Source organism: Merops nubicus, unplaced genomic scaffold (assembly GCF_000691845.1).
Source record: "Merops nubicus isolate BGI_N331 unplaced genomic scaffold, ASM69184v1 scaffold10607, whole genome shotgun sequence".
Classification (NCBI taxonomy): Eukaryota; Metazoa; Chordata; class Aves; order Coraciiformes; family Meropidae; genus Merops; species Merops nubicus.
The window spans coordinates 26,194-53,521 of NW_008618317.1; the positions used below are offsets into that span (position 1 = coordinate 26,194).

The 27,328-nt window shown below is 36.3% G+C and overlaps 1 protein-coding gene across 1 annotated transcript; it reads right to left on the reverse strand.

Annotated features, from left to right (window-relative positions):
• Nucleotides 1-5,138: 5,138 nt before the first annotated feature.
• On the reverse strand, nt 5,139-19,842 carry LOC103775925 (myotubularin-related protein 13-like; the record flags this gene model as incomplete). The annotated part of the gene is made up of 11 exons (XM_008943398.1): nt 5,139-5,288; nt 5,899-5,934; nt 6,758-6,867; nt 9,026-9,230; nt 13,332-13,430; nt 14,172-14,300; nt 14,797-14,910; nt 16,596-16,673; nt 17,506-17,619; nt 18,321-18,429; nt 19,710-19,842. Coding segments are annotated over 11 exons (1,277 nt in total), but the record flags the coding sequence as incomplete, so codon positions are not given.
• Nucleotides 19,843-27,328: the final 7,486 nt, after the last annotated feature.

Sequence of the window (27,328 nt, forward strand, 5' to 3'; positions counted from 1 at the left end):
GGGGAGATTTAGGTTAGACGTTAGGAAAAAGTTCTTCAGTATGAAGGTGATAGATCCCTGGAGTAGGTTGCTCAGATAGGTGGTGGAGGCCCCACCCCTGGAGACATTCAAGATCAGGCTGTATGAAGCTCTGAGTAGCTTGATCTAGTTGGAGCTGTCTCTGCTTATGGCAGGGGAATTGGACTAGATGACCTTTGGAGGTCCCTTCCAGCCCAGACATTCTGTGATTCTATGATTACTTCTGAGAGTCTCTACTTCCAGACACACAAGTCAAACTGAGGAACAAAAGGCAGGCCACAAAATAAAAGTCTGGAAGGAAAAAAACCTGCTATAACCCTTCAAAATAAAGATGTTTACCAACATAGTTTTCAACATAAAATAGGAGAAATGCTAGTCACTTAACCTTCACATTGGCAAGAATTTGAATCCTATGACATGCACACATGGGTGATTTTATCTTAGAAGTAGTAAAATCTTTCTTGTTATTGGATAGCATTTGCAAACCTCTGAATTCTGAGAACAGACTGACAATTTTTAAACATTACCTGGTGGCAGAATATAATAAAAAAAGTTATTTGTATAAGAAAACTAATAGCAATAGTATTTTCAGAATGTCATTGTTTCTAATACTGCATGTTAAAGTTTCTTTCACAACAGACTATATAGCAAGCTCTAGAAAAAAGCCCTTATTACGCCAAAGTCATACAGAAAAGTCACAAGTGAAATTCTAGGGGAAAAATTAATCAATACTATCTTGACCATTGCTGGAGAACAGATGCAGGCACAGATCTGTTGTAACCTAGTATAGGTTAGATTTTTAATTTTACCCTGACTGCTAGTAAGACTTCCTACAGTTGTTTTTTTATACTGTATACTGTAAGTATCCTTTCAGAATCTACAGAATACTCTATTTGAAAGATAAATATCTGCTTTTTGTCACTACGGAAAGCCCTAGTGATCTATTAGATATTATCTAAAGCAATAAAAGGATGAATACTTTGTTTGCTATTAAAAATACTCTCTCAGTTATACTGGTACAACACATTTGTATTCACACAGACATGACATTAGAGCAACCCAGGTCCTAAAATGGCATTGATGACTTCGTAGTCTGTCAGATTAAATCACATCATTAGAAGATCCCACACCTTTCCTATATCTAAAGACAAGAATTCTCAAAGTATTTAAAATTTCTGCACCTTATTCCCTCTCTAACTACATTTAGATTAAGTATTCCAGATGCCTGGGGCACATACGTTTTCCAATTTGACCAATGTCTGCCAAAGAAAAGCGTTAATATGACATTAGGAAATATTAATAATTAACATCTTACAAAGGCAATGTTATATTGCAACATTGTAGTTTTGCAGTTTTTATCTTTAAACAAAAAGTTCTTTCTGTTCCAGCTACCCAAGGAAGCTAGTTCATAGTCCAGCATTTTCTGAAGAGAATATTTCCCCAGAAATTTTTCTTTTTAGGAAACCTTATGGTTAAAGTCTTTCATACAAACTGTTTAGAATGTCTTTTTTTATGTAAATATTGTTTCTGATTTTCAAGTATACTTCACCTATACAGTAGAAATTGCCATCTTGAGGCCTCTGTCTTTTACTGCATTTTTATCAGATTAATTGCTAGGATGTTACAAAATACAGACTTCACTTGCTTCTGCCAGAGGAAAGCCAGACAGAATTGGAACTCTGGACAAGTCATCTTGTTTGTAATAAATTGAGAAGTAAACGAATTGAGCCTTGAGATGCTTTTAGCCATTATTTCTCAGCAAGTATTAAAAATATGATGTGATGTTGGAAACAATTACACAGAAGAATTTCTCTGGTAAAAAATAGGCTTTTTATTTGCAAAAAAGTTAAGCAGTCTTTTCTGAAATGTCAGAGCATAAAATAAACTGCCAATCAATATATCAAGCTTTCACAACAATTTAGGTGGTTTTTAACAGTAACTTATATAACTCATAGAACAGGGCATAATACTTCTGCTTTGCTATCACTACTGTAATACATGCACATTTAAATGCTTGTCAGAAATATATGACTTATCAGTGGAAAAATTCCTACTTCAGGCATGACAACAAAGTTTTTAAGCAAGTAGCTAAAGACAACTCCTATCAGACACAAAAGCACAAACTATGGATTTAATTACCCTCAACAGAAGATACCTGCTTTAATCAATGAGTAATACAACTTCCAAGTAATTTTGATCTTTCTGTTACTAAGAATGATCAGAAATACTTTAAGTTTTCATTTCATCAGCAGTAGGTAGTCAGTACTTCCCAGACAAAGTATTTTTAACACATCAGTACTGACTTGCTGCATCATGCTTTACCTTAAATGTATTTGTAAAGCCAGCTAAAGTCTACGATAAGGGTCAACACGCAGCTGCCTACCTGCTAAATAAGGCAGATTAATATGAAACTCTGTTGTACTATTCCACAGATCATAGTCCTACTAAAAATTTGCAGTGAGGTCCTACCCATTACCTTCAGACTGTAAATAGTCTTATTAAATAAGAGTAGTACAAAAGAATGTCACTCTTGGACTGAGAGACCTAAGCTGACAAACACCAGAGATCTGCCAAGTGTAAGTTTTACCACCTCAAGAGAAATCAGTAAAATAGCACCCTCCCTTCCTCCTAGTTCCAACATGGCTAGAGATGGGGTATTTGGTGAAATACAGCCAAAGTAATTTATTTCACTGAAATAAACCAGCTATTAACTTGAAGCAACGATATGAATATTTTATTCCCCTTCCTTAATCAAGCACTGTGGTCACAGACAGGTCACACATAATGAGACAAGCACCAATATACATGGTGGGATTATTACAAGCATTTTGCTAATGTACAGCTCTTCAACTAGAAAACAAGTATACAGAAGCTATAAAAAAAAGTATCTGACCTTTATTTTTATGGACTCCAGTAAAACAAGAGAATACATTCTATTACAAGAAAAAAACTGACAGTAACCAACCAGGAATCTCTTGGATAGTAATAGAAGTATCTGCAATAAACTTGCAAAATGCAGTCTTCCTGGTTTTGTAATATGTGGCTCTGTTCCCAGTAAGACAAAGAGTTCAGTACATGCCAATAATACACTTTCTTGTTCAAAAGACACTTTTCAGAAAGGGACAACCTGTGTATCTCTTTAGATAGGTATGGTTTGCAGTAATTCACACTATAAGCAGCAGGGGTTTGGTGGCTGGGGAGCATCAGGTTTCCTATCTGCACGAGCAAGCAAGGCAGCAGAGACTGGTATTCCCCAGGGAAAACCATCAGGCTGGGACTTGCTGCACACCCATCCCAGGTCAACCCAGCCTGTAGAGCAGAGAGCCAGGGCTCTGCCCAACCGCTTGACTATGCAGGGTGCCCTCCTCTCAGCTTTTTTATCAGCTGCTATACACCTCCTGGCCACAGCAGGATACAGTTTGTATCTCACAGGAGCCAACAGGAACATGCAAAAATGTTAACAGAAAAATGTGACAAGATGTTTGGTGGTACAACAGACAGTTTCTACAATTTCAATAGTTTGGTGAGGTCTTAAAGCAACAATGCAATCTCCCTTAGGGGAGGCTAAACTGAGAGCTTGGAAGAGGCCAATGCCTGTGCCAAAAAAGCACACTCTGGTATATGCTGTGCAATTTTAGCCAGTCAACCTCAGTTTTCATCTGCTAACTGTAGGTAATTTTACTCCAAAGACCACTGCTCAGGCAAAGTTGAATTTTGTTCCAAATAACAGAAAAGCATCTACTGTGAATAAACAAGAAATACAATAGACAACACAACTTTTTGCTACTGTTATCTGAAGAGGTTGGTAGGGTTGATCCTTTCATTGATGCAATTTTTCGCGTGGCATCAGCATTAGTACTTTTGTTAAGTCATTTGGAGCAGTGTGCATGTTTGAAAGCTTCCTTGTGCGTTTGTTTGTATTGCTATGTAATCGTCTTTACTATATATCTGTCTTTACTACTCTTGTGATTTCTTGGCTCTAACTCCGGAAAGACTTTAAAGCCCTGATAAATAGATAGGGTTGCAGCAACTGATGAAGGCAGTACAACATCTACCATGAACAAACATGAAATACAACAGTCAACAAAACTGATGGTGACCTGAGATAGTATTTCCTCAGTCAACGTTAATTTATTTCTAAACTTAAATGAAAGCTGTATTTAGCACACATCTTTTCAAAAATATGGGCCAATAAACTGCTGCAAAAATAATTTCAGTGGTTTTTAGGTTATGGGGGTTAAAAAGGCAATGTCTCAATCAAATCCCTAATTTGATACAATAACTTAGGGGCAACAAGAGGCAAATTACACCCAAAGGTGATCACATTACAAAATAAAAACCCACGCATTCTCTGATATCAGAATGAAAACACTGATGCCTATAAAATGTCAGAAAATTGTGAACAAGTAAAGCTAAAACAGAACTACTATTCAAATGAAAATCAAAGGTATTCAACTGCGTATTTTACTCTTATAGGTAACTACCACCACACGATGTTTATTCAGCATAAAATTATTTAATTTATCAGTAGAATAACTTAGTAGATGAAATGCAAACACCCTCCATGAGTCTCTGACAAACTAAGATGTAACAGTGACAAGTAGAACTATCACCATGAGACACGGAAGCCCAAAGTATGCCACCTGCAAGTATGTAAGTATGTTCACTCTTGTGATGACAAAGGACAAACACGTTGGGTTTGGTTTGGGTTTTTTTTTTTTTGTTTTTTTAACTGAGCAGTGAGTGATACACATTTTACAAGCTTAGAGTTGAAAATTACCTGGAAAAGTTAACACCCACTCACTAAAGAAAAGGACTTCAAGCCATAAGATAAATCACTTCAATACTTAGCAAAACTAAATTGTATCTAAATTATTAACAACAGGACTAGCTTTTTTTTCTGTTTTTCAAATCAGGCAGATCTGTCCAGACCTGAGCATTTTGTCCGTTATCCTTTCAACAACAAATTATCTTAAATCCACTGTCAAATATTATCTGCCACATCATTGTAGTACATGGGCCAGTAATTTAATTACTTTGCTTCTTCACATCACTCTAAATAACGTTGTACTTCTCATAATAACAAAACAATCAAAGAACAAAGCTTTCACATGCTGTACCTGCAAAGCACAGTTCATCATTCGCACAATGTAGTCAAACTGCTGATGGTCCAGTATTGCTCGATTTTGTTTAACGTGCAGGCCTAACTCCTGTGTCAGGCAGTGCCGTGCTGCCTTTCCTTTTAGGGCTCTCAGAGCTGCAGGCAGGGTCTGGAGAGAAGAAAACCTAACTTCATGAAAATGAAATTAAATGGCACTATTATACTGAATATCATTCATTCTTCAGTATGAAGCTGTAGGTGACAGTATAGTAAAATATAACCTTGGAAATGACTCATCAGCTTGAACAGTAAACTTTCACACAATTGTTGATTGAGCTTGAATCATTAAGTTTTTCCCATATTTTTTTTCAAATGCATTAAACAACATTTCTCACCTACATCTGTAAATAGAAAATACTGAATATGAACAGTCATTGAACAGATGTGAAATCAGAAATGGATTACTGTGCAGGAAAGCAAGTGCCCTATTCTGTACCAGCCAGGCCAGGTCTCACGTTAGAGCACCAAGGCCAACCAGCATGCCTTTTGATAAGCAGTAGTGACAAATGGCTTGAGAAGAGGCATACCTCTCATAGCAATGTGGTCACAAGGCTGTTAGGCACTCTGCCCTAGAACTGTGCCAACTGAATACTCATGCCAACGTTTAAAGGACGCAGCAGGCGCTACAATTATTATCAGCTGTGGCCCTACAGACTAGATTTAACGGGTGGTAACAGGTAAATAAGAAAAGGCAGCCTCTTGTCTAACAATGAATTTACCATGCGGGGGACAAAAAACTGACATTTTCCAAGTGCCTATAATTCAAAGAGGTTAAAATTCACCGTTGTAACACATGGATAAAAACTCTTTAAAGAGAGCTACACATTTTATTTGGACTCTTCCTATATGCATTTCTGTAACATAACTTGCAAATCAAGAAATGCTCACTTTCTGTCTTGAGCTGCACAGCTTCAGAGATATACAGGTGTTATTTTTCTGATAAATTTTTCTTAAAATGATTTTACAGTCATTTTCATATGTAGAATTAGATTCAGTGACTATACAAGAATCAGTAATTGAAAATTCTATTCTATTTTAATCCATAAAACCTGGCAATTTATTAATGTAAAAAATAAGGATGTCAAGGATGACAACTCACTAGCACATTTTAATGAAGACAGATATGCCAAATATTTACATTCATCTGAGTTCTATAAAATTACTGATTTTAAAAGCAGCAAAGTTTACTGTATTGAAAATTTCATAAGAGCATTGGTTGACAAACATCAAAACATCTATATATGCCTTTTCTGTTTCCCCTTATCAAAACTGCCAGACCAATATATACCCCTTTTAAAAAAAATATTGTGAACAATACTATTTATAATAGTAACACAAATTAGCAAAAGCACATCAACATACTCATTTAGTATTACAAACAGGATTTCAAATCCTTTAGTTTCATATTATATCGAGTACTTAGATGATTAATTTTAGTGCTTATTTCATTGATTGAAATGGTTAAAATAATCACTAGTATTTGAAACAAGACTTCAAAATACGGTGTGTAACAAGGTCAGTCTCTATTCCCTCTTTAAGCGAACCGAGTCTTATTTGGGAAAGATAAAATTTTATCACCTTTTCAGTCTCCAAAAATTTGTTTTCAAAAATGAATGAGATGCAGTTTCTAACAACTTCCAGCCTTTGTGCGCTGTTGAAAACTGTGCTTCCTTTTTCCATTATGGAAACTAACAAAGAGAAAGAAGAATACACATCTGTGAATTGTCTTCTGCAAGAGCCACAAAGAATAACAGCAGGTTCTTTTTAAACAAACAAAAAATGTTAACATGCTCTCCTTTTTGTTCTAGTAAGCATATATCATTAGTAGGCATATGTAGATGGGAAGAAAAGATCCTGAATATCTGGTTTGCTATATTAAAAAGAGAGTGCTCTGAATTTTAATCAGAGCAATTGATTCTCTTTACTATTGTTCTGTTTGTCTCATACGGGCACAAAGAGATTCCAATCTAACATATTAATGAAACACATAAACAGATACAAATTAATTTCAGAAAGTGTGTTCTGCAGTTTATGTTCTCGCATATTTTGTAGCAGTAGATAACTATTTTTTCCTAAAGAATTAATTTGCCATGCCAAGAATTCTGTGGCATGGCATAAAACCTAACAAACCTGTTCTCTCAACTAGATTCCAATTTGCAGAGATTGAAAGATTATTTTCTTAATGTGGGTGTTTAGCTCCAAATTTTCAGGAAAACCCAGAAAGGAAGAACTAACATTCTCGTTTTCTCTTTAGTATCAAGTAAACAGAATATAAATGCAGAATATGCCCTTCTTGTAGATAATAATGAGCTCCTAATTTCCAAGTATTTTGACACACATGACAGCAGGAAGTACAAATGTGAAAACTGGTCCTTGGAATTAGCTTATTAAGCTAGAAAACCTTCTCTTGCATCTAGCCTGTTAAAGAAAGTCAGCAGAACACAAGCACATATCCTTTACATTTTCTATAAGTAACAGATTCAATGATATAGTCAACAGCAAAGGCAGGTGAATAAAGCTCATCATCTTCTTACATAAGTTCAAAGAGAAACAGGGCTGGAAGGGGCCTCAAGGGAACATCTAGTTCATCCTGCTGTCCCTAGACAGGATCAACTATATTTACATTACTTCTCATGTTTGTCTAACATGTTCCCAAAGTTATGTGATAACAGAGACTCCACAGCTTCACAAGAACAAGAAACACATTCAACTGCCTCACAGTCCTCATTTACCAAGTCTTTCCTGACAAATAAGTCTAGCTTTGTGCTGCAATTTTATTACTTTTTTTTAACAATCTCTTATGTAATTGAAGACTGCTATTATGTCTTCCCTCAGTCCTCTTTTTTCAGTCTAAACAACTCTCTATCTTTCCTGGTAGGTCACATTCTCTAGACCACTGGTCATTCTTACTGCTTCCTTCCGGACTCCCTCCAACAGAACCAAAAATGGAGACAGTCTTCCAGTGTCCAAAAATGGACACAAACAGTCCAGTTGAGGTCTTACTGTGTACAACAAAAGGATTTCTCCCCAGGGTTCACAGACTGTACTCCTGTTAATATATCCTACTAAGACATTTGTCTTTTTTGCAATAGCTTCATACAGTTGGGTCATGTTTACCCAATGATCATTATAATCCTCAAATTAATTAGAAACTGTTGCCTAACCAGCTGATGATGTCTATGCAAGTGCAATACCTTACTTGAAGAAGAATTGCAAAGAAAGACAAAATTCAACAGACTAGAGGTTAGATCTCAAATTTTTCAAGACTGACTTTTCTAATGTCATCATTCAGAAGTTTTTCACTATCTGCCAGCTTCATGTGTCCTGCAGGTTTACTAAACATACTTGTTTACACCAAATTCACTCTGGTAAATATGACTATGACTAATTTTTCTGGCAATAAAAATAAATTGACAAGCCTATTTATATTGAGACAGATGCTATGTTTTTCATTGCCCTTTTCCAGTCATTTACATCTCTTCCACCAGTGTCGAAGGAGAAACAGTTCAAAGTTTGGTTCAGCCAGTCCTACAAGTAACTTACGGTGATATTCATCAAACTCAGATGACTAGACATTATCTAATTTAATAGTTGAGTCTAACTCAGATCAAATTCCTTTTTGTTAGTTATTATGCCACTCACACTCTGTATGTCTGAGTACTAACTAAAGGCTGATGCAAAAGGGCTTTTAAAATGGCAAAGTAAAGCAGATCTACTCACTAAAGGTTACTACAATTACTAAAAATACTGTACTAACATGAAATTGGGAAAAACACATTGCAGGCACACTATATCTTCAGTTTATCAGACAGGATGACAAAGAGGTTGGGGAACAAGTACACATACCAACAGGGGGACCGGCAGGAACAACGCACTTCTTGTCCCCCCGGGCGGCAGGGGGTGCACCCTGACTCCTTGCTAGGCCCTCTTGGAGGAGCTCCTGCACCCGGCATTCATTGATCCAGGGGAAAGGGAGGATGTGAACCCGCAAGTGGGAGCCCTCCGTGGGCCGTGGAACTTTCTGGAATGCTATGTGGGGATTTGGATTCTCCTGAAGGTCAAAAATAAAAGGTTATACACAAATGTATTACGCAGAAGTACCGTCTGTTTCATCCAATTTTATTGCTGTTTTGTGTATCTGTTATACCTGAAAGATTAAGAAGTCGAGTATCAAATGCATCTGACTAATATTGCGTGTTCATATGACCCTTGACTCATTATTTGCACTTTCAACTTTGTTAAAGGCTTTTATGAAACCATTTCTCTCAACATGCAAAATTCAGAAAGAAAGAGAGCAAAAGAAAATCACTGCTTAACTTAGGTTGATTTTATGCAGCTTACTGAATATTTAGGACTTGGATGCAAATTAGTTTAACAATCAAGCTCTTTTTTAGAGAGAGTGTTGAAGAATATTGAAACATACAATCTCTCCATCGAGCACTGAGAAACATTCTCATTGATCAAGACTACAAAATGAAAATTCATTTTTGTACCATGTTGTATCAAACTATGTACATCCCTCATCAGAGACCAATTTTCTATCTTCTGTATGTCCCATAAAAATATGTCACACAGCTCACTGTTTGCACTAAAAATGAAAAAACACAGGTGATCAAAGAGAGCAAATGTTGGTCATAAATTACAAGGATAGTAAAAAGAAGCTGCCACATCAGTTTTTGGGATTTTCTCAAAGTATAGCAAAGAATTCTATTATTGCAAAACTTAAGAATTTCCACTGTGAAGATAAATGTTTGCCTACATGATTTTTCACTCACGTTTTTATGGTCTGTAATAAGAAGCCCCAAATAAAACTTCTATCCTTGGCTTTTGTGTTTTCTTGCAGAGGTCTTCAAAATTAAGATAATTAAAAAAACAGTTTCTCATTGCAGAACACTGACTTATTAGTTTTACCATAATAATTGTCATACAACAGAGATGTGACTGTATATGGGCTATTTGAAGGCTTGCTCTATGTAGGTAAACTCTGCTAGTGTTTGTCAATTCTAGGTGCAGTATGTGGTCCTACATATGGACATGTTTCTCCTGCCTCTGGTGCTCAGCAAGTGGAAAGACTACATGTATCACTCAAGATTCATTCAACTGCCTCCACATTAATTTCAGCTTATTTTAAACACACTTTCCAGAAAGACATCCTGAAGAGAGTAGGACATGAAAATTCACTCTTTTAATTTTTTTCTTCAAGTGTTTGACAATCTTTCCAGAGTTTTTGTTTGTTTGTTTGGGGTTTGTTTGTTTGTTTTTCATGGCTTCAGGTAGTACCTTCTCCAAAACACAACCAAGATCTACATGTTCCATGAGAATACTACCACCATCCATAAGATCATATCTCACATCTTGAGAAGTGTAACGAACAATCAAACAAAACAGGATATTTTAATCTCTTTGCTCATATACGAGGGGTTATTGTTAATCATGTTTGAATTTACTGTTACACAATTTGACTACACTGTGACTTATTACTTGCTATGTATCACTGCCAAGAGTGCTACTCAATCAATTTGGTTTCTGTTGTATGAGGACAACTGACTTGCAGTAGAACTCGTAAACAAGAGCTAGCCTGGTAACTTCAATTTATGTGAGCCAAAAGCAAGGTGGAGAAAAATGCATCAACTTGAGAAAAAGCAGTCAAAACAAACCAGATACTTAGCCATACAAATTCTCTATACAGGAAAATTTAATTAGCCAAGCCAAAACACTAGCTACAGGGATGCAAGCAATAGATGTCAGGAAAAGAAAGGCAGAGAAAGGCAACACAGTCTCATCAGGGGATAAAAGATAACATACAGCAGAAAAAGCCAGAAAGGGAAAATAACTATCCTTCATTCCATTTCACAGACAAGAGAAATCCAGAGAAAATACACAGAAAGTTACTTTAATCTTGGACATCACAAACAACGTCAACTATATATGCTACTAGGAATGCAGGTCTCATGTCTTCAACTACTGAAGCAGTACATGCTAAAATCTTGTCTAGATTTTCCACTCGTACCAGCTAGACGAATACTAACATTATGTCTCCCTAACAAACTTTGTCTTGTACTTAGACTGTCACAGCTACAATAAGATGACTATTACAGCTGTGGAACAAGATGTCAAAATATGTCACGCAGTGAGTTTAAAATCAGGTAGCTCTAGGCATAACTTACAGAAGTAACGTTACTCATCACAGGGCTTTATTCAAACATAGTGTAGGCGTAACTACTAAAAATATGACTTTCAAATGCAGTAAGTCGTTGAATTAGTGGTAGTGAAGTTTAAGAAAAAACAAAAGAAAAAAGTTATAATAAAAACCAAAAATGAATTAGTTTTGACACCGATTTTAAGAAATAATTGTATAGTTGCACATATGCACATTCACTTATGCTTTATAGGCTTTTTCATTCTAAAAAAAAAAAAATCTATATTCATGAGAAAAGAAATGCAAATTCACCATTTCCTTTGGAGTAATTTGGTATCATAACAATAACTATATTGTTTGAAGCAATTTCCTTTATTTTTGGGACAGTACCATAATAATTATATGCTTATATTAAAGGGAAATAAAAACTTCTTTAAAAAACAGATTGATTCTCATGCAACTTCAGTGCAATACTCCTCACTTATCCCCAAATTTGAATTCACTTGTCTCTGCCATCTGAAAAAAAAATACCAGTTTACTTCAATAATGCCCATCGACCTTCTAATTAAATCAAGAGTCCTGAATGTTGCAAAACTGTCAACTAACACATCTTCTGACAGTGTTAACCTGAAAAAAAACCCACGAATTTGGAAAACGCACATTGCTTTACACAGCACAACTATTAAATTAGCAGGAGAGTATTTAATATTTATTCAGAAGTTTTTATTTCCAATTTAGCTCAAAATAAAAGATGATTCCATCAGTACCCATCATTAAAAGAATGTCATAGGATGTGGAGGTATACCATGGGAATAAGTAAGATTTTATTACAGATGACATCTCATGGATGAAACAAATCAATGTAACAAAAATTTTGGTGCTTGGTGTTTCTCATTTTCCACAAGATACAGTCTCTTATTGTAAGTATGAAGTGTCTGTGCAAGGATATTTGTGTTATAATACTCCAATAAGTACGCCTTATGACATATGGACAAGAAACATTTTATACACATTTTAAAATGTGAAATGGATTTAGTCCAAAATTATTTATTGTCTCTTTCTTCTAATGACTACTATCAACAAGGTAGATTAAAATGTACATAAATTCTTTCCTTCAAAGTCATCTGGCAATTTCAGAAGAAAAGAGATGGAGCACATAAGTGAGTGTGTCTGAAGACACTAACTTTACCCCAAACAAAGACTGCATTGACATTGACAAAATCCTTAAAGGCAATTCATTTCGGGGGCAGGGAGGAATGCTTACACAACCTCCTTCATAAACCTTAAACCACCCCAGAATTTACAGTACTTCCTAGCTTTTGTGGGTTTTTTAGAGAAGTGTAGATAGATGTAAATCATAGTTATGGGGAAGGGTGATAAAGGTGTTAACTGACTGTGTAATGGATATTGCTCCCTGGAGACTGAACAACCAACCACAAGAAGAGGGAGGGGGAAGGAGATTAGTTGACACACAAAAAAAAAAAAGGCAACAAAGAACCCCCCCAAAAAAACCAGCTAATGGTAAGAGATTTTACAAAAGCACCAAAGAACACAAAGAAATTATAGAATAAAACAGGAGATGGTATTCTAGGTAACAGGCTGTAAGAAATGGGTACTGGGTTAGCACAGCAGGAAATATCTGCCAAAAGCATACCACATTGGATGTGCAGTTTTCATAAGGAAAATTGCTGAGAGGCAAAATAAGAGCTGTATTTGGCATGGACAGGTTGCATCAGAGAAAGTAACAGTTTATTATATGCTAAGTGAATAGACTCTAAGAAAATAGAATGCTAAATAGCAGTAGTTAACAGGTAATACAATAGTAGCACATTGAATTTTTTTGATATGTACAAAATTGTTGACATTTAAAGTTCCAAAGTCTTTTGTTGTAACGCAGACGATGACTACTACAACTAACCATTTTCATTTTCAGATACTGACCCTATCTCAGAAATGTGAATTTTCAATGTTATTATCTCAACTCTACAAGTGCAGCAGGTACAGTGAACTTACATTTTTGAAGAGCTGTTCTGCAAGTTCTCTAACATGCTTTATCATTTTTGGTGGATTACCTTCCTCAGCTTTAATTCTTTCAACTTCAAAGGCTACCAACTTAAAAAAAAATAAAATAAATATTACAATTCAACTAAAAATAATTTCTTTCCTATTTCAGTTATGAAATGCTAATCTTAAATTGAAACTAAACTAAGAAAACCAAACACTGAAAAGCATGCAACATCACTTGCTCTGGAACATGAGACATTTTCACTTTCTTATAGAGCTGCTGTTACTAGATTTTATAGTCCTACCTAATACATAAAGTCCTACTTACCTAAAACATTGCTTTAACATTTCTAATACTATAATGCATATTTTTCATGCATTCTTCTACTGTGCAGAATTAATACCAACCTCTATTTGTACTCTACATTCAAATAAACGCCACAACAGTACAAATATTTTCAAAGAAAAAACCCCATGTTTGTCCCAGTTTATGTTGTTCGGTATATATTTTAATATTTCTCAATTATTTCCTCAATGTTTCTGAGATAATTACATTACTTAAAATAATTCTGTACTAGCACATGTGATGAAATATAAAGTTCCAAACCTGACACCAGGATCAGCATTACCATGATTTATTCAACTATTTAAAATCCTACACGTGAGCAGGGCATGATTTTATGGAAGTAAGCTTGAAATGTATGCTTAGTAGAAAATGAGAACTGGGAGGTTTACTATAAACTTCATACGATAAACAGCCAGCATTCTGAAGCACTTCAATCGTTTTTCACATGCTGAAATGCCATAGGTACATTTCAATTTACTTGAGAATATAGAAACTGTTTTCACCTCATCAAAAAGATCACAGGCTCTGAATGGAGGACCTCTCTCTGACACAAACCCAGCAAATGCCATTCCATTGAGAACTTTGGTTAGAAAGTCATTCTCAATTAAGCCTCGCTGCCCCAAGAAGGCTGCCTGCAATAAAGACAGAAATAAAGGTGTGTATTTTATCAGTATCAATACTACAACCATTTATATAGTAGCACTTAAACGTTTTCAACAACATTAGTATTATGTGGTATATTCTAGTTAAATCTTTTGTATTCGCCAACTTTTTACACCCAAATTAATCTGTGATGTTACAGGAAACTTGATGTACAAATTTAATAAATCTCACAAGCAATAAATCAGAAAACTAGTACTTTTGTCTTCTAATCACATATTTATGTTTTCAAAATTCCTTAACAATTCCTTAGAAGTTTCTTGGTATGAAATCCTAACATTAACTTCGTTTCAGATTTCACCACTGTCCCTACAATTAGTTCCACTAAAATGCATTTACATATCACTATGTCAAAATTATATGCTTATTTTATCTTCTAAAATTTAACACCATTTGAAAGGCAAGCTCATGTGAATAACATGACACAAACAAATACTAACTAAATATATAGAACTGCTTCTGTCTTACCTTATGGAAATGAATTACTGGTTCAGCATGAATTCTGATCAGCTGAAGACATGACCGGTATCCTTGGAAGAGCTGTGCAAACAGCCTAAGGAAGATCGCTCGCACCTCTTTGTCCTGTAAGTCGGAATTGAATGTGCCATCAAAACATTTCTGTATTCTAAGCTTTGCCACATTTTGTATAAAGCTATCTGAGAAATGCCTACAAATTTGTCAGATAATGCAGCAGGGTAGCACAGAAGTGGAGATACTTGCACACATATGACATTATCTTACATGAAGCTACAGTATCACTGTAGCAGATGGCAGTGACAGATTTAGTACCTATTCACCCATTTTCTCCTAACTGCTCTTTTCTATGCCTGCCCAACAGGCTCTGAACAGTACAAGTGTAACTGTTCCAATGGTTATGTGGTGAACCACATAAAGGAACTGTCATGAGAGAAATCTGACACTAAATAAAGGAAAGAGGGTATTTTAGCCTCCATTTATTCCCTAAAATAAGCGTGGCCTTGCAGCACCACACAAGTAATTCCATCAGAGTGGGCAGGGCCAGCAGGGAACCACAGGAGCCTAAGCTGGCATTACTGCTGCTATGGGAACCAGGCTCAGAGCATCACAGGCACCACCAGAGTCATCAACTGTAGCTCCTCCACCTGAGGAGATTGCTCCAAGTTTGCTCAGCTACTTGTCTAGGACTACTCCTGCTCATGTCTTCACATCTACTCCAGCCAAAATAAGATGGGATTAGTTTAAAAAGTTTCAAACAGTAGAACTTGAAAGTCCTGGTTTATTTTGATTTAAATGAGTAAGAGAGCGCTTACATAAACATTAACGGACTAATGGAAATTATGTGAACAGCTGGGGGCAGACGTGGGGCAGTGACATTTTTAGCTGGCCCAGAAGCAACAAAAGACTGTGATCAAATCCTGTGTCACCCATGTTATTTTATTTCAGCTACCTACTCAGACTGCAGCCACGTCTAAAACCTGAGGTACTAAAAACTGTTTTAATACCCTCAGGGTTTATGGTGTTTCAAAGGACTTTTTAAACAAACTGTAAAAGTTAACTCAAATTCAATTCTAGACACTCCTACAGGCTAAAATCAGCAAGTTTTTAAGTTATCATGGCTTCGCAACTACTTGAAATTAATTAGGTTTTAGTAGAGAACTTTTCTACAGACTTTTCAGTATCGACAACTACATATCATTTCACTCAGGTTCAAGTTCACTAAAGCCATTTAACCATGTATGGTTAAAAACCATGTAACTCCTTTTCCAATGTGTCCAAGCATACAGAGTATAATAACTGTCATTATTATTGTAAAATCAGTGATTATGTTTTGCTGAAACAGCTGCCACTCCTATCTATACTCACATTTACTCTAAAAATCTTCAATGACATTTCTAATATTTCTGAACCTTTTTTTTTTGGTGGGGGAGGTGTCTATAAGACAACTTTTACACAAACACACAAGGAGACCAGTTTGTCCACTTCTGTAAAATGCTGCAGCTTTACTGGTCTACAAATAGGGAGGCACAGATTTAACTTGATAAATAGCTATATTAAAAGAAAATAAGGTGCTTCCATATTTATGTAAATGCATTCATAAAAACTTCTAACCCATTAGAAAGCTACTGCCCAAAGACGGCAGAATGCAAAGTCCAAAGGCATTTCTTTGCTCCACCAAGAATACTATAAAGAATATGAATATGGAAAACAAAAGACAAAATAGAAATTCTTAAATCAAGCTAGTCTAAAATTTCAACTTAAGAAAGTCAAACATAACACAGAAATCTTACCAGCATTTTTGAGTGTGATAAAGCTGTTCGTGGGGGAGGGAATGCATAATCTGCTGTTTCCAAATCAGGATGCAAAACCTAGAGAGTTTTTTAAACAAGAATTTTTTCCTCTCATGTTGTTGAGGAAAGGATATATTACTCTTTTTCTTCTTTCTCAAATTAATATTCACTGATAAATAAGAAGCTCAAATAATAGATTAAGTTACATTATGAAGACTGTACAGAAATAAAGGTGGGATGACTTTCTCAGGTTCAGGTTTCTGTAAGTGAGCTAGTGAGCAAAACCTCCTTTACAATCAATGAAGTTAGTTACTACAGTTAGGGATTTTAGAGTTGATTCATCTGAAACAGATTGAAAGAAAATTCTTCTCCTTAAGATAAGCCTTGTTTAGAAGCCTCCAAATATGGTGATTTCTAACATGAAAATGATAGTAAAAAGACAAACTGAACCACTTTTTTTGATGATTCCCTAACATAGAATCAATCATTCCTGAATACTGATATAGGGGTATCATACAAATAAACTTTAAGGCTAATTGGTTACTGAGTTGTTAAACTTCAAGACAACAAGGAATTGAAATGAAGGCTTAAAAACAGAAAAGCTAAACTGAATAGTAACAATGCTGTTCAAATATGAGGTTGAACTTTTATTTAAAAAAAAAAACAAACAAACCAACCAACATTTTTAGGAAGGAAAAATCACTACCTGCCTCCTGAATAGTGAAAAACCATTTCAATGCTAAATTATTAATAACTGTAAATTCTTCTAAAAAAAAAAAAAATGCTGGCATGAATCAGTTTTAGATCTCACATCTCCAGTGTGTTTGAAAGTGATTTAATATTGAAATTAATTTTTCATTATTTAAAAATATGTAAGAGGGTGGACAATGGGGTTTGTATGAAAACATACTAGAGAAAGCGCCATTTGAGTCTGATGTAGCAGTGGCTCTGGCAGCTGAGAAAGATGAATACATTCAGGAATTTTAATTGTGCCTCCATCCAGGTCTGCTATGATTACATCTAACTATAAGAGAGAAACAAAAACATTATCAAGTAGTTAATAGAGTAGGCATAGTTTAAAAGCACAACTGTTCAAATTTCATGATTCGTACATCAGTTAAAATAAATTAAAACAGTACTAACTTTAATGTACAGAATGCTTTTGATAAAGGAAATACTCCAAATACTTTGTATTACTGAATCTAGCCATGAAAAATGAATTTAAACCAAAGAAAACAAAATTAGGCCGAACTCTCAAAAGTGACTTCTGCTCTGGATGTTCCCAGTCTATGTTCAATGATTTGAGATATCCAACAGACTGTTTGCAAAAGAACCATAAGTACCATTACATGTTCCCAGGACCTCAGTAACCCTGGTTCATTTTTTCCAAGCACATGCTTTAAAAAATAAGGATAAAATAATTGAGGATGTATTTGAATATCCTAAGTGAATTGTTTAAACTCATGACAAGTACATGACAAAGCTGGAAATGGATCCATTCCTTCCCACCCTGCACTAGAATTAAATAATCTCTGTCCTCCATAGTGCCAATGTATTTACAAAAGAATTTATGCTTTTTCCCTTTTCCTGATTGCCTTGTCTTGCTTTTGACAATAGTATTTTAAAAATCTATGCATTTTTCACACAAATGCCTCCGAAACACAAAAAAATCTCTACAACTAAACATCACAAATGACATTGTGACTATGAATAAGACACACTTACAAGCTCATGAATGTCATTGCGAAATACAGAATGTACACCAATTATGAAAGGAGTTGGTGAGCTGAGAACTTCCAACAGCTGTGCAGGAAGAATTGGAATATACGGATAACTGTGAAAAGAATAAATAAAATAAAATAAAAGCTTCTGACTACCATTTCACATAAGGCAACATTTTTCTTAAAAAAAAAAAATCTTCGTGTTATGTATTAAATTTACTACAAATACCTGTATTTTTAAAATATCTTTAAGTGAAATAATTTGCTTGAAACTGAAATGACAGCTAGATATTACAGGTAGAACACTATTTCAGATATTGTTTACTTGATTTGACAATTTAAAAAATCAGTGTTTTCAGAGCAACATGAAAATCTGGGTCTAAACTAAACTGATCACAGCATTTCAATATCTAACTTACAGTTATTAAAAATGTACAGTCATTACTATTTTAGCATTAACAAACATATTCCAAAACTCAATTTCAATTTTTTCATGCTTCTTCTACACTAAAAGGAAGCCCATACCTGAAATATGTTAAATAAAAACATGCTATCAAAATACAAGCATCTTTTGAAGCAAATAGTCAGAATTAGATGCCTTCTTCCTACGAAAACAAAACAAAACAACCCAAACCCAAATCAAATAGCTTGACATTAAGTTTTCCATTTCAAAATGCTGGATTCAGATGTGGCCTTCTGAGTGGATTCATTTGTTCATTTAAATCCATTCTCCGGTGAACATTTGTCACCAACCTAAAACTGTGATAACAAGCTAACGTAGCTGTGATCTTAACCACAGAATCCTTTGGGTTGTACAGGGCCTCAGGAGATCATTTAGTCCAACCTACTGCTCAAAGCAGGGTCAACACTGAATCTGGACCAAGTTGTCCTGTGTCCTGAAAACCTACAGGGAAGGAAGTTCCATAGGTTCTCTGTTCCACTGGTTAGTTAGCCTCATAATAAAACATGTTTACCCTGCATACTGTCACAAACCTCTCTCTCCTGTTTCAATTTATGACCTCAATCTCTTGTTCTCCTGCCATGCACCTCATCTTGCTTGTTGGCTTACTGTTATTAGATATCCCAAATATATTTTCCATGCATTTAACCATGGATCATCACTGTCAAGTTTTACCTTCCAATTCATGTTGTGAGTAGGGTTTCAGTAGTATTTGTAGGTAGGATTTTTCTTCTTTAATTGTTTCCACTGTCACGATTCAATCATTTTTAATAATTATGTGTACATACTGGGTACTTCTATGTATGAACATGAAAAACTTGGCTTATTTAAACAAACATAGAATAACTCCTTTTGTTAAGAACCATGTGATATAAGTTAAAAAATTTGTTATAAAGTCAGTTGATGAGTTTGAAAAATCAAAACTCAACTCACCTGTATTTGAGGGGAAACATCAAAGACTCCAGAGCCCTACAGGCATCACTGAGCCTCTGAAAACTTGCAGAGTGAAAGAGAACTTTATTTTCTGTAAGCACAGCACAGAATAAGCTGAGTACATTTTGGATTCCTTAAAAAAGAAATAAAAACAAAGAACTGTAACAATGTGGCAAAAGAAGAATCAAAATTACATTAACATATGTACCATTTTCTGGATGAATTTTCATAAAGCATATGATAGGTGCATAAATTGCCAAAACCTAAGTTTTTCTACCTTTCACTTAACTAGTGCAGTTTCCTTTCAATCTTTCATGTTGCTAAAATACTATCTGAATGTATTTCTACTTTTCAAATATATTGTATTATATCTCTCTTTCAACACCACTTCCAGGGATTTCCTATTCTCAGCACAAATCCCAGCAATGCTTAATAATGACTTCAACCAGGATTATGTGTATCTTCTGCATAGCCTTCTGCATATCTAGAATTCAATTCTGGTCACTGATTCAGGCTTAACTTCTAAACTTTTATGTATCTCTACTGCGGGGGAAAAAACCAAACCCAACAAACCAACCAACCAACCATACTGCTGAGCTCAAAAGAAAATGACAAAGACTTCCTAGTAAATGCATTCATAATTTATCCATGGAGAGCATTCTAGGAGTCACAAGGTTAGAAAAGGGCAGTAAGAGCACACATGTCATTAGAAGGGTATGTTAAAGAAGAGCTGACTGCTTAAACAAGCCCCACTAGATTTAGAGTAAGACTGATTAATATAATGGGGTTTTTTTTCAGGACAATATGATGTTCTTAGGAGACAAAGCCATCTGCTTTCAGGGAAAACCAAAAATACACTTCCTTTAAAACAAAGTCCCATCCTGAGCAGCAGACATGTCTGAGATATGTGAGATATGCTGAAATTTATGAAATTTCCTGAAATATGCTGGAATGCTTGATGTTTCCCTGAGGACAAAGCTAGTGTTATCAGTAAGACAGCCTGTATTACCTTTAGCTGGTACTTATCTTACAATGATATTCCCAGTAAGAAGTGTGACTACTGAGAGCCACTATATTCATAATACTTTGTTGTGCTTAAGTAATTTTTATTACATATTTTGACAAATCTTTTCTATGATGATGTATGAAAACTTGCTTCGCAGGAGAGGAACTTTGTTCACAAATATAAAAGGACAAGGACTCAGAGAGGACTGTTGAGAAAAAGACTTAATTCTTAGGATGAACAAGTAAAACAATAACTTCATAGCTTGTGCTTTCAGCATCCAAGAATCCGAAGAACAGACTTATAAGATCAAAGGCAGAGACCTGAAAGGACTCAAGAACAGAAGGCTTTGTTATAACAGTGAGCTACTGTTGCAAATATTTGCCATTGTTTTCAGTAGCAAAATTAATACTGCGCAAATATAAAATGAACTGCTTTTGTAGGAAAAAAAAAAGCATTTTCAGCATTTTTCACTTGAAATCTCTTCTGAATATAGGCTGCCTCATCAGATACCAATACACATTTCTCAACAGTACAATCACTACACAAATCTAATGAAGTATGTACACATCAGTTGACATGGGAAGACATTCTGCAAGGCTTTTGACACCATCCCCCATAACATCCTAATCTCTAAACTGGGGAATTACAGGTTCAATGGGTGCACTGTTTAGTGGATAAAGAACTGGATGGATAGTCACGTTCAGAGAGTGATAGTCAATGGCCCGATGTCCAGATGGAGGAAGGTCACGAGTGGTGTCGTACAGGGGTCTGTGTTGGGACCAGTGTTGTTTAATATCTTCATAAATGATTTTGGTGGCAGCATTGAGTGTGCCCTCAGCAAGTTTGCAGATGACACCAAACTGGAAGGTGCAGCTGACATGCCAGAGGGACGGCATGCCAAGCAGAGGGGCCTGGATAGGCTGGAAAGGTGGGCCCAGACGAACCTTATGAGGTTCAAAGCCAAATCTAGGGTCCTGCACCTGGGCTGAGGTAACCAGCACTATCGGTACAGGCTGGGAGAGGCTTTCCTGGAGAGCAGTCCTGTGGAAAGGGACTTGGGAGTGCTGGTGAAATAAAAACTGGACATGAGCCACCAATGTGCAATCACAGCCCAGAAAGCAAATCACATCCTGGGTTGCATCAAAAGAACTGTGGCCAGCAGATCAAGAGAAGTGATCCTGCTGCTCTACTCTGCCCTGGTGAGACCTCACCTGGAGTACTGCGTCCAGTTCCGGAGCCCCCAGCACCAGAAGGATTTAGACATATTGGAGTGAGTCCAGAGGAGGCCCACCAAAATGATCAAGGCATTATAGCACCTCTCGTATGAAGACAGGCTGAGGGAATTGGGGCTGTTCAGCCTGGAGAAGAGAAGGCTCTGGGGGGAACTTATAGCTACCATCCAGTACCTGAAGGGAGCCTACATGAAGGCTAAGGAAGGTCTATTCACAAGGGTTTGCAGTTATAGGAAAAGGAGTAACCATTTTAAACTAGAAAAGGGTAGATTTAGACTCAATATTAGAAAAAAATCCTTGTAATTTTTCCCAAGATCATTGGAATGGACTGCCCAGAGGTGCTGGAAGCCCCAACTCTGGAGTCACTCAAGATCAGCCTTGGACGACCTGACCTAGGTAAAGAGGTCCCTTCTTGTGTAGAGAGGCTGGACCAGATGACCTCTAGAGGTCCCTTCCAGTCTGAAACATTCTATGATGCTATGTTCTTGGTAAACAGAAAAATAAGGTCTTTGCTTCTGTAAACTTTGGAGGGGGGGGAGGGAAGAAAAAAAAATTAAACAAAACAAAACAATATAACAGGTTTGTCACCTGAATTCTACTACTACTGGAATTCACAAGTTTGACCTTCCTCCCAAGGTTTTATTGGAGGACAAAGGGACTACACTCAAAAAGCAACTTAATGGAATAAAAAGATGGGGAAAAAGAAACAATAAACCAATGTTTTTTAAAAAAATGTAAACTACACTAAGCAGTGATGATGGTACAGTTTGTGAGGCTTTCACAATTTCACTAGGGAAATTAGTCTGATTTTGCTCTATATTAGTGGCTGCAGATAAAGCTTCAGTTTCTACTCCATAAAGATGTTTCTCATTGTAGCTTAATCAGCACCAATATAATCCGATATTTAAGGTGACTACTTTTAGCAACTATCTCCCATGTATAAACTTGATGCCACAGAGAATATTTCTTGTAAACAGGTTTTTATTACATTCTCCTAGTTTCTCTCTCAGAAGTTGACTACATTTTAAATGTAGTGAAGACGAACTTGAAATGTCTGCTGTGATATGAATGCACCAGGTACAGCATCAGCTTTGCCAAGTTAGACAAAATCATTGCTTTATTTGCAGAATTTATGGAAGTGACCAAAATTTGGAGCATCTAAACACATCTCTCTCATAAATCAGAAGTCTTCTAAAAAACAGCAGGAAAAAAAACCAGTAAGGACACCAAGAAATATCCAATCTTCTCTGTGAGTTTGAACAGGGGCAAATGAAAGCCATCACCAAAGCAGGAAGACAGGCTGGTAGGGGCAAGGAAAGCTCACTGGCTAATTGATCACATATCAAAAGGGATTTGAAGCATAGTTTCTCCAGGCTGGCAACCCCTGTCACATGTCCAAATTAGTAGGTCCTTGGAAAAAGCAGTTAAAAATGTGAACTGTGCATCTTACTGCTGTGCAATCTATCATTGGCTATAAACCCTGAACAAGGAAACACCTCCACAGAGCAACAGAGAGCCAAGTGCAGGACACAGATCTCCTGCACTCCCTGTCTATGCATCTGGGCCATGTCCAAACACCTACATGAATCCTGTGTGGAAAACAAGAGATAATTACCTAGCGTAACTGATAAAATTTTATATAGATGTTCTTAACTTCAAGCTCAACCTTCAAGCTCAAGAATTTTCAATGGATTGAATGTCCATCTAAAAGTGTTTTCTAAATTCTTGCAACCATTCTGTGCATTCCTAATTCATAAAAAGCAGAAAGTAACCTCGCCAAAACCAGCCATGTTTCAGCAGAAAGAGAAAAAAAGATATTAGGAATCTTGTGTGCTTGCATCTGAAAGCAAAATTATTTTCATTTCTGCAAGAAGCCTACAATATAAATTAATATACCACAATGAGAGTATTGACTTTTCCCGTATAATCAGAGTTCATACAAAAATGAGTAAATCACTTAAAAGAAATAACAATACAATACACACACAAAACCCCCCCAAGAAATAACCAAGACAATTTATTTAGGTATCTTTCACAAAAGACAGTTTAAAGTGAGAATTTCACTGGCTCTTCTGATTTTCTTTAATGAATAAAAGCTTCAAAGCCTGAGAAGTATTAAATTTACACCTAAAGAGAGGTCTGAAGTTTATAAGGTTTTGTTTTGGGGCTTTTTTTTGCATAATGCATGTGCTCTTCTGTTGAGAAGCTGATTAGCAATATTCATCAATTTCTTGAAAACAAGCTACTTGTTTTGGAAACGTACTTGACTAAAAGGCTAATCGCTTTAATCACTGACTGTAAAACTTGTACAGGCCAGACAGCTTCTTTGGTAACAGTTGTTTTCCTTCTCTCTCTCTTTTTTTTTTTACTAGTCTGTATACAATATAGAAAAATAAAATAAACAAAATCAAGTGTACAATATAGACACCTAATCTAGAATTTTCTGATGTTGAAGATGATAGCCACTTAATGCAAAAAATATTGCTCCACGCATACTTTGAAATATAAGTTTTCAGGAATATCAACAACGTCATGACTGTAAAGGAAACTTTCACTTGATAGAATCAAAGAAATTATAAATAGTAAGACTTTTGACTGCTTTCATTTTTAAGCCATTTAAAGCCTTGATTAAGTTATTTGACAGAGTCACCGAGGTGTTGTTTCAAGCCTTCCATGCTGTTTACTGAAAACAAACAGTTTCAAATAGTAACCTGAGCCCAGTTTCCTCATGCTACAAGACACAATTGTGTCTGTCTGTAACCTTGAACCATACACTGGTCTTCAGACTCCACACTACATCCGATGCTAATTTGTCAGAGCATAAATACACAACATGAAAAACAACAAACAAGTTGATTTTTACAGATTACTTTTTTTGCCATCTACAGACAGACATCCTGTAAAATATTATACATATGCTGGAAAATTTTGAACAGAGGCTTCCTGACCTTTAACTGTTTTCAAGTATTTAAAGAATCTGTAATTTGTACTAAATTATCTGACATCCTACATCAACAAATGTATCATTCTGCCTGCTTCCTGTTGTTCTAGAATTTAAGTATTTATTTAAGCATGATTAAAAAAAAACCAAAGTGTACTTGACAAATTATTAACTGTCCTCTATATTGCACAAAATCAAAATATGATCACTAACTTCTTCAGACTTTTGTAAGGATTTGGAAACTCAACTAGCTGAATAAGTTATTATGCCAATATGCCATTCTTCAATTACTGGATACAAGAATAGACAAAATAATCCATAACTTAGCCAGACTAATCCAGGAAATGGGTCAAAAAAGACTGAAAAGCCTTTCTGAAAGGCCACTGGAGAGTGCATAGTAGAAGTTCTGTGCCAGGCAGTGTCAAGCTCTAAAAGTAACTGGGAAAAAAGTAGAGAAAAAACAACTCTTTTCACTTTTCATATTTCTTTTTTTCTTTTCATATTTTTCGATGTAACTGCATACCACTGCTAATGAACAAAAAACAAGCTTAACTAGTAAGAGGTAACAATTGTACTCAATACTCATATACGTAATCCTTGCCAAACTGCATTCATCTGTCAATCAAAAAATTACACTGTATCTCAAATCAACTGCACACAGTTAAACCCAAAAAAATGCTATGTCACTCAGTTCAGGATCAATTCATATTTAGCAAAGCATGCAGTTCTGCTATTAGAGTAGGACTGCACTGCACACTACATGATTAAGTCATAGCCAAACTTGCTCACAAATAGGAAGCAGTCTAGCTGTGGCAGCAAAGAGGGTTATTTTATCCTGCTTTCTGGCTGTGTAATAGAGAACATGAGTTGAACAGGTACCCCAAGAGATTAACTTACTTGGTCTTGTCAGATAAGGAGGAAGAGAAGCAGCCGCCAAAGCACAGAGCCTTTAGGTAAAATTCCCTCAAAGAATCAAGCTTTTCATTAATAAAGTGCTCATACTAATTTCTGAGTACATAGAAGGAAACATGGGTGTGGCACATAGCAATGAAATCAAAACACATTTTAAGAGATAAACTGTTGATTTTGGAACTGAAGGCAATTCAGTATCCGAATGGTGAATGTTGCATGTTCTTTGTAGGAAAACGGGCAGAACGAAGGCTTCTCCACAACTAGCCTTTGGAGAGGGTGTGAAGAGATAAGGAACAGGAGAACAATGCAGAAGGATTCTGGTATAAAAGCCAACTGATCATTAAAGAGCATAGCAAAGAGACTGTGAAAATAAGGGGGGTGGGGTGTATGTCTATATGTGTGTGTACATATATATATTTATATATGTGTACACAAAGATTTCTTCACCTGCCGGATATTCCTACCACTACTGTTCCCTCAAAGTTTAACAGTATCAGTCGTGTTCTGTCAACGTTGAGTCAAGCAGATAGTTGCTATCCAAACCCAAAATTACACAGGCACAAGGAAACAGGGGTAAAGCACAGTTTATGATCTACTTAGGAAGACACGTGGGGATATCTGCCATTTCCATGTTAATATCATTTCATTATTACCAATTTCATTAAATCCCTCTGCAGACCTATTTAATGGAGCAGCAAAAGCCCTCTGGACTTCTTGAGCCTTCAAATAGGAGGAGCCTTCACAGGAGTTGGTGGGGCTTGCTGACAGGGCTTTAAACTAGCTTTGAAGGGGGAAGGTGATAGCACCAGGCTCATGAGAGATGTGCCTAAGGACAGTCTGCAGCCTACTGTCCCGCTTGAGGTGGACAATGACAATAGGACAGGACTCACTAGCAAGTTAGGAAGCACGGTAGTAGCCAGGAATAGTCAGACAGCAAAAGTGAAAACTGTGGGTTAACTTCCCCTCTGAAATGCTGATATACCAATGCACTGAGTATGGGGAACAAGCAGGAGGAGTTGGAGGTCTGCACTAGGTTGCATGACTATGATATAATTGCAATCACTGAAACATGGTGGGACAGCTCCCATGACTGGAATGTTGTCATGGATGGCTATACACTGTTTAGGAAAGAGAGACCAACAAGGCAAGGTGGTGGTGTTGCCCTTCATGTACGAGAACAACTGAGATGTATTGAGTTCTGTCCGTGGGGAGAGGCAGAACAGGCTGAAAGCCTGTGGGTAAGAATTAAGGGACATGCGAACGGGGGTGACACTGTTGTTGGAGTCTACTATACACCACCAAACCAAGAAGGTGTTGATGAGGCCTTCTACAGGTAGCTGGAGGTAGCCTCTAGAACACACTCCATGGTACTCATGGGAGATTTCAATCACCCTGATACTTGTTGGGACTCCCACACAGCCAGGCAAGTTCAGTCAAAAAGGCTCTTGCAGTGCATTGATGATAACTTCTTAATGCAGGCAGTGGAAGAACCAATGAGGTCTACTGCTAGACCTTGTATTAACGAATA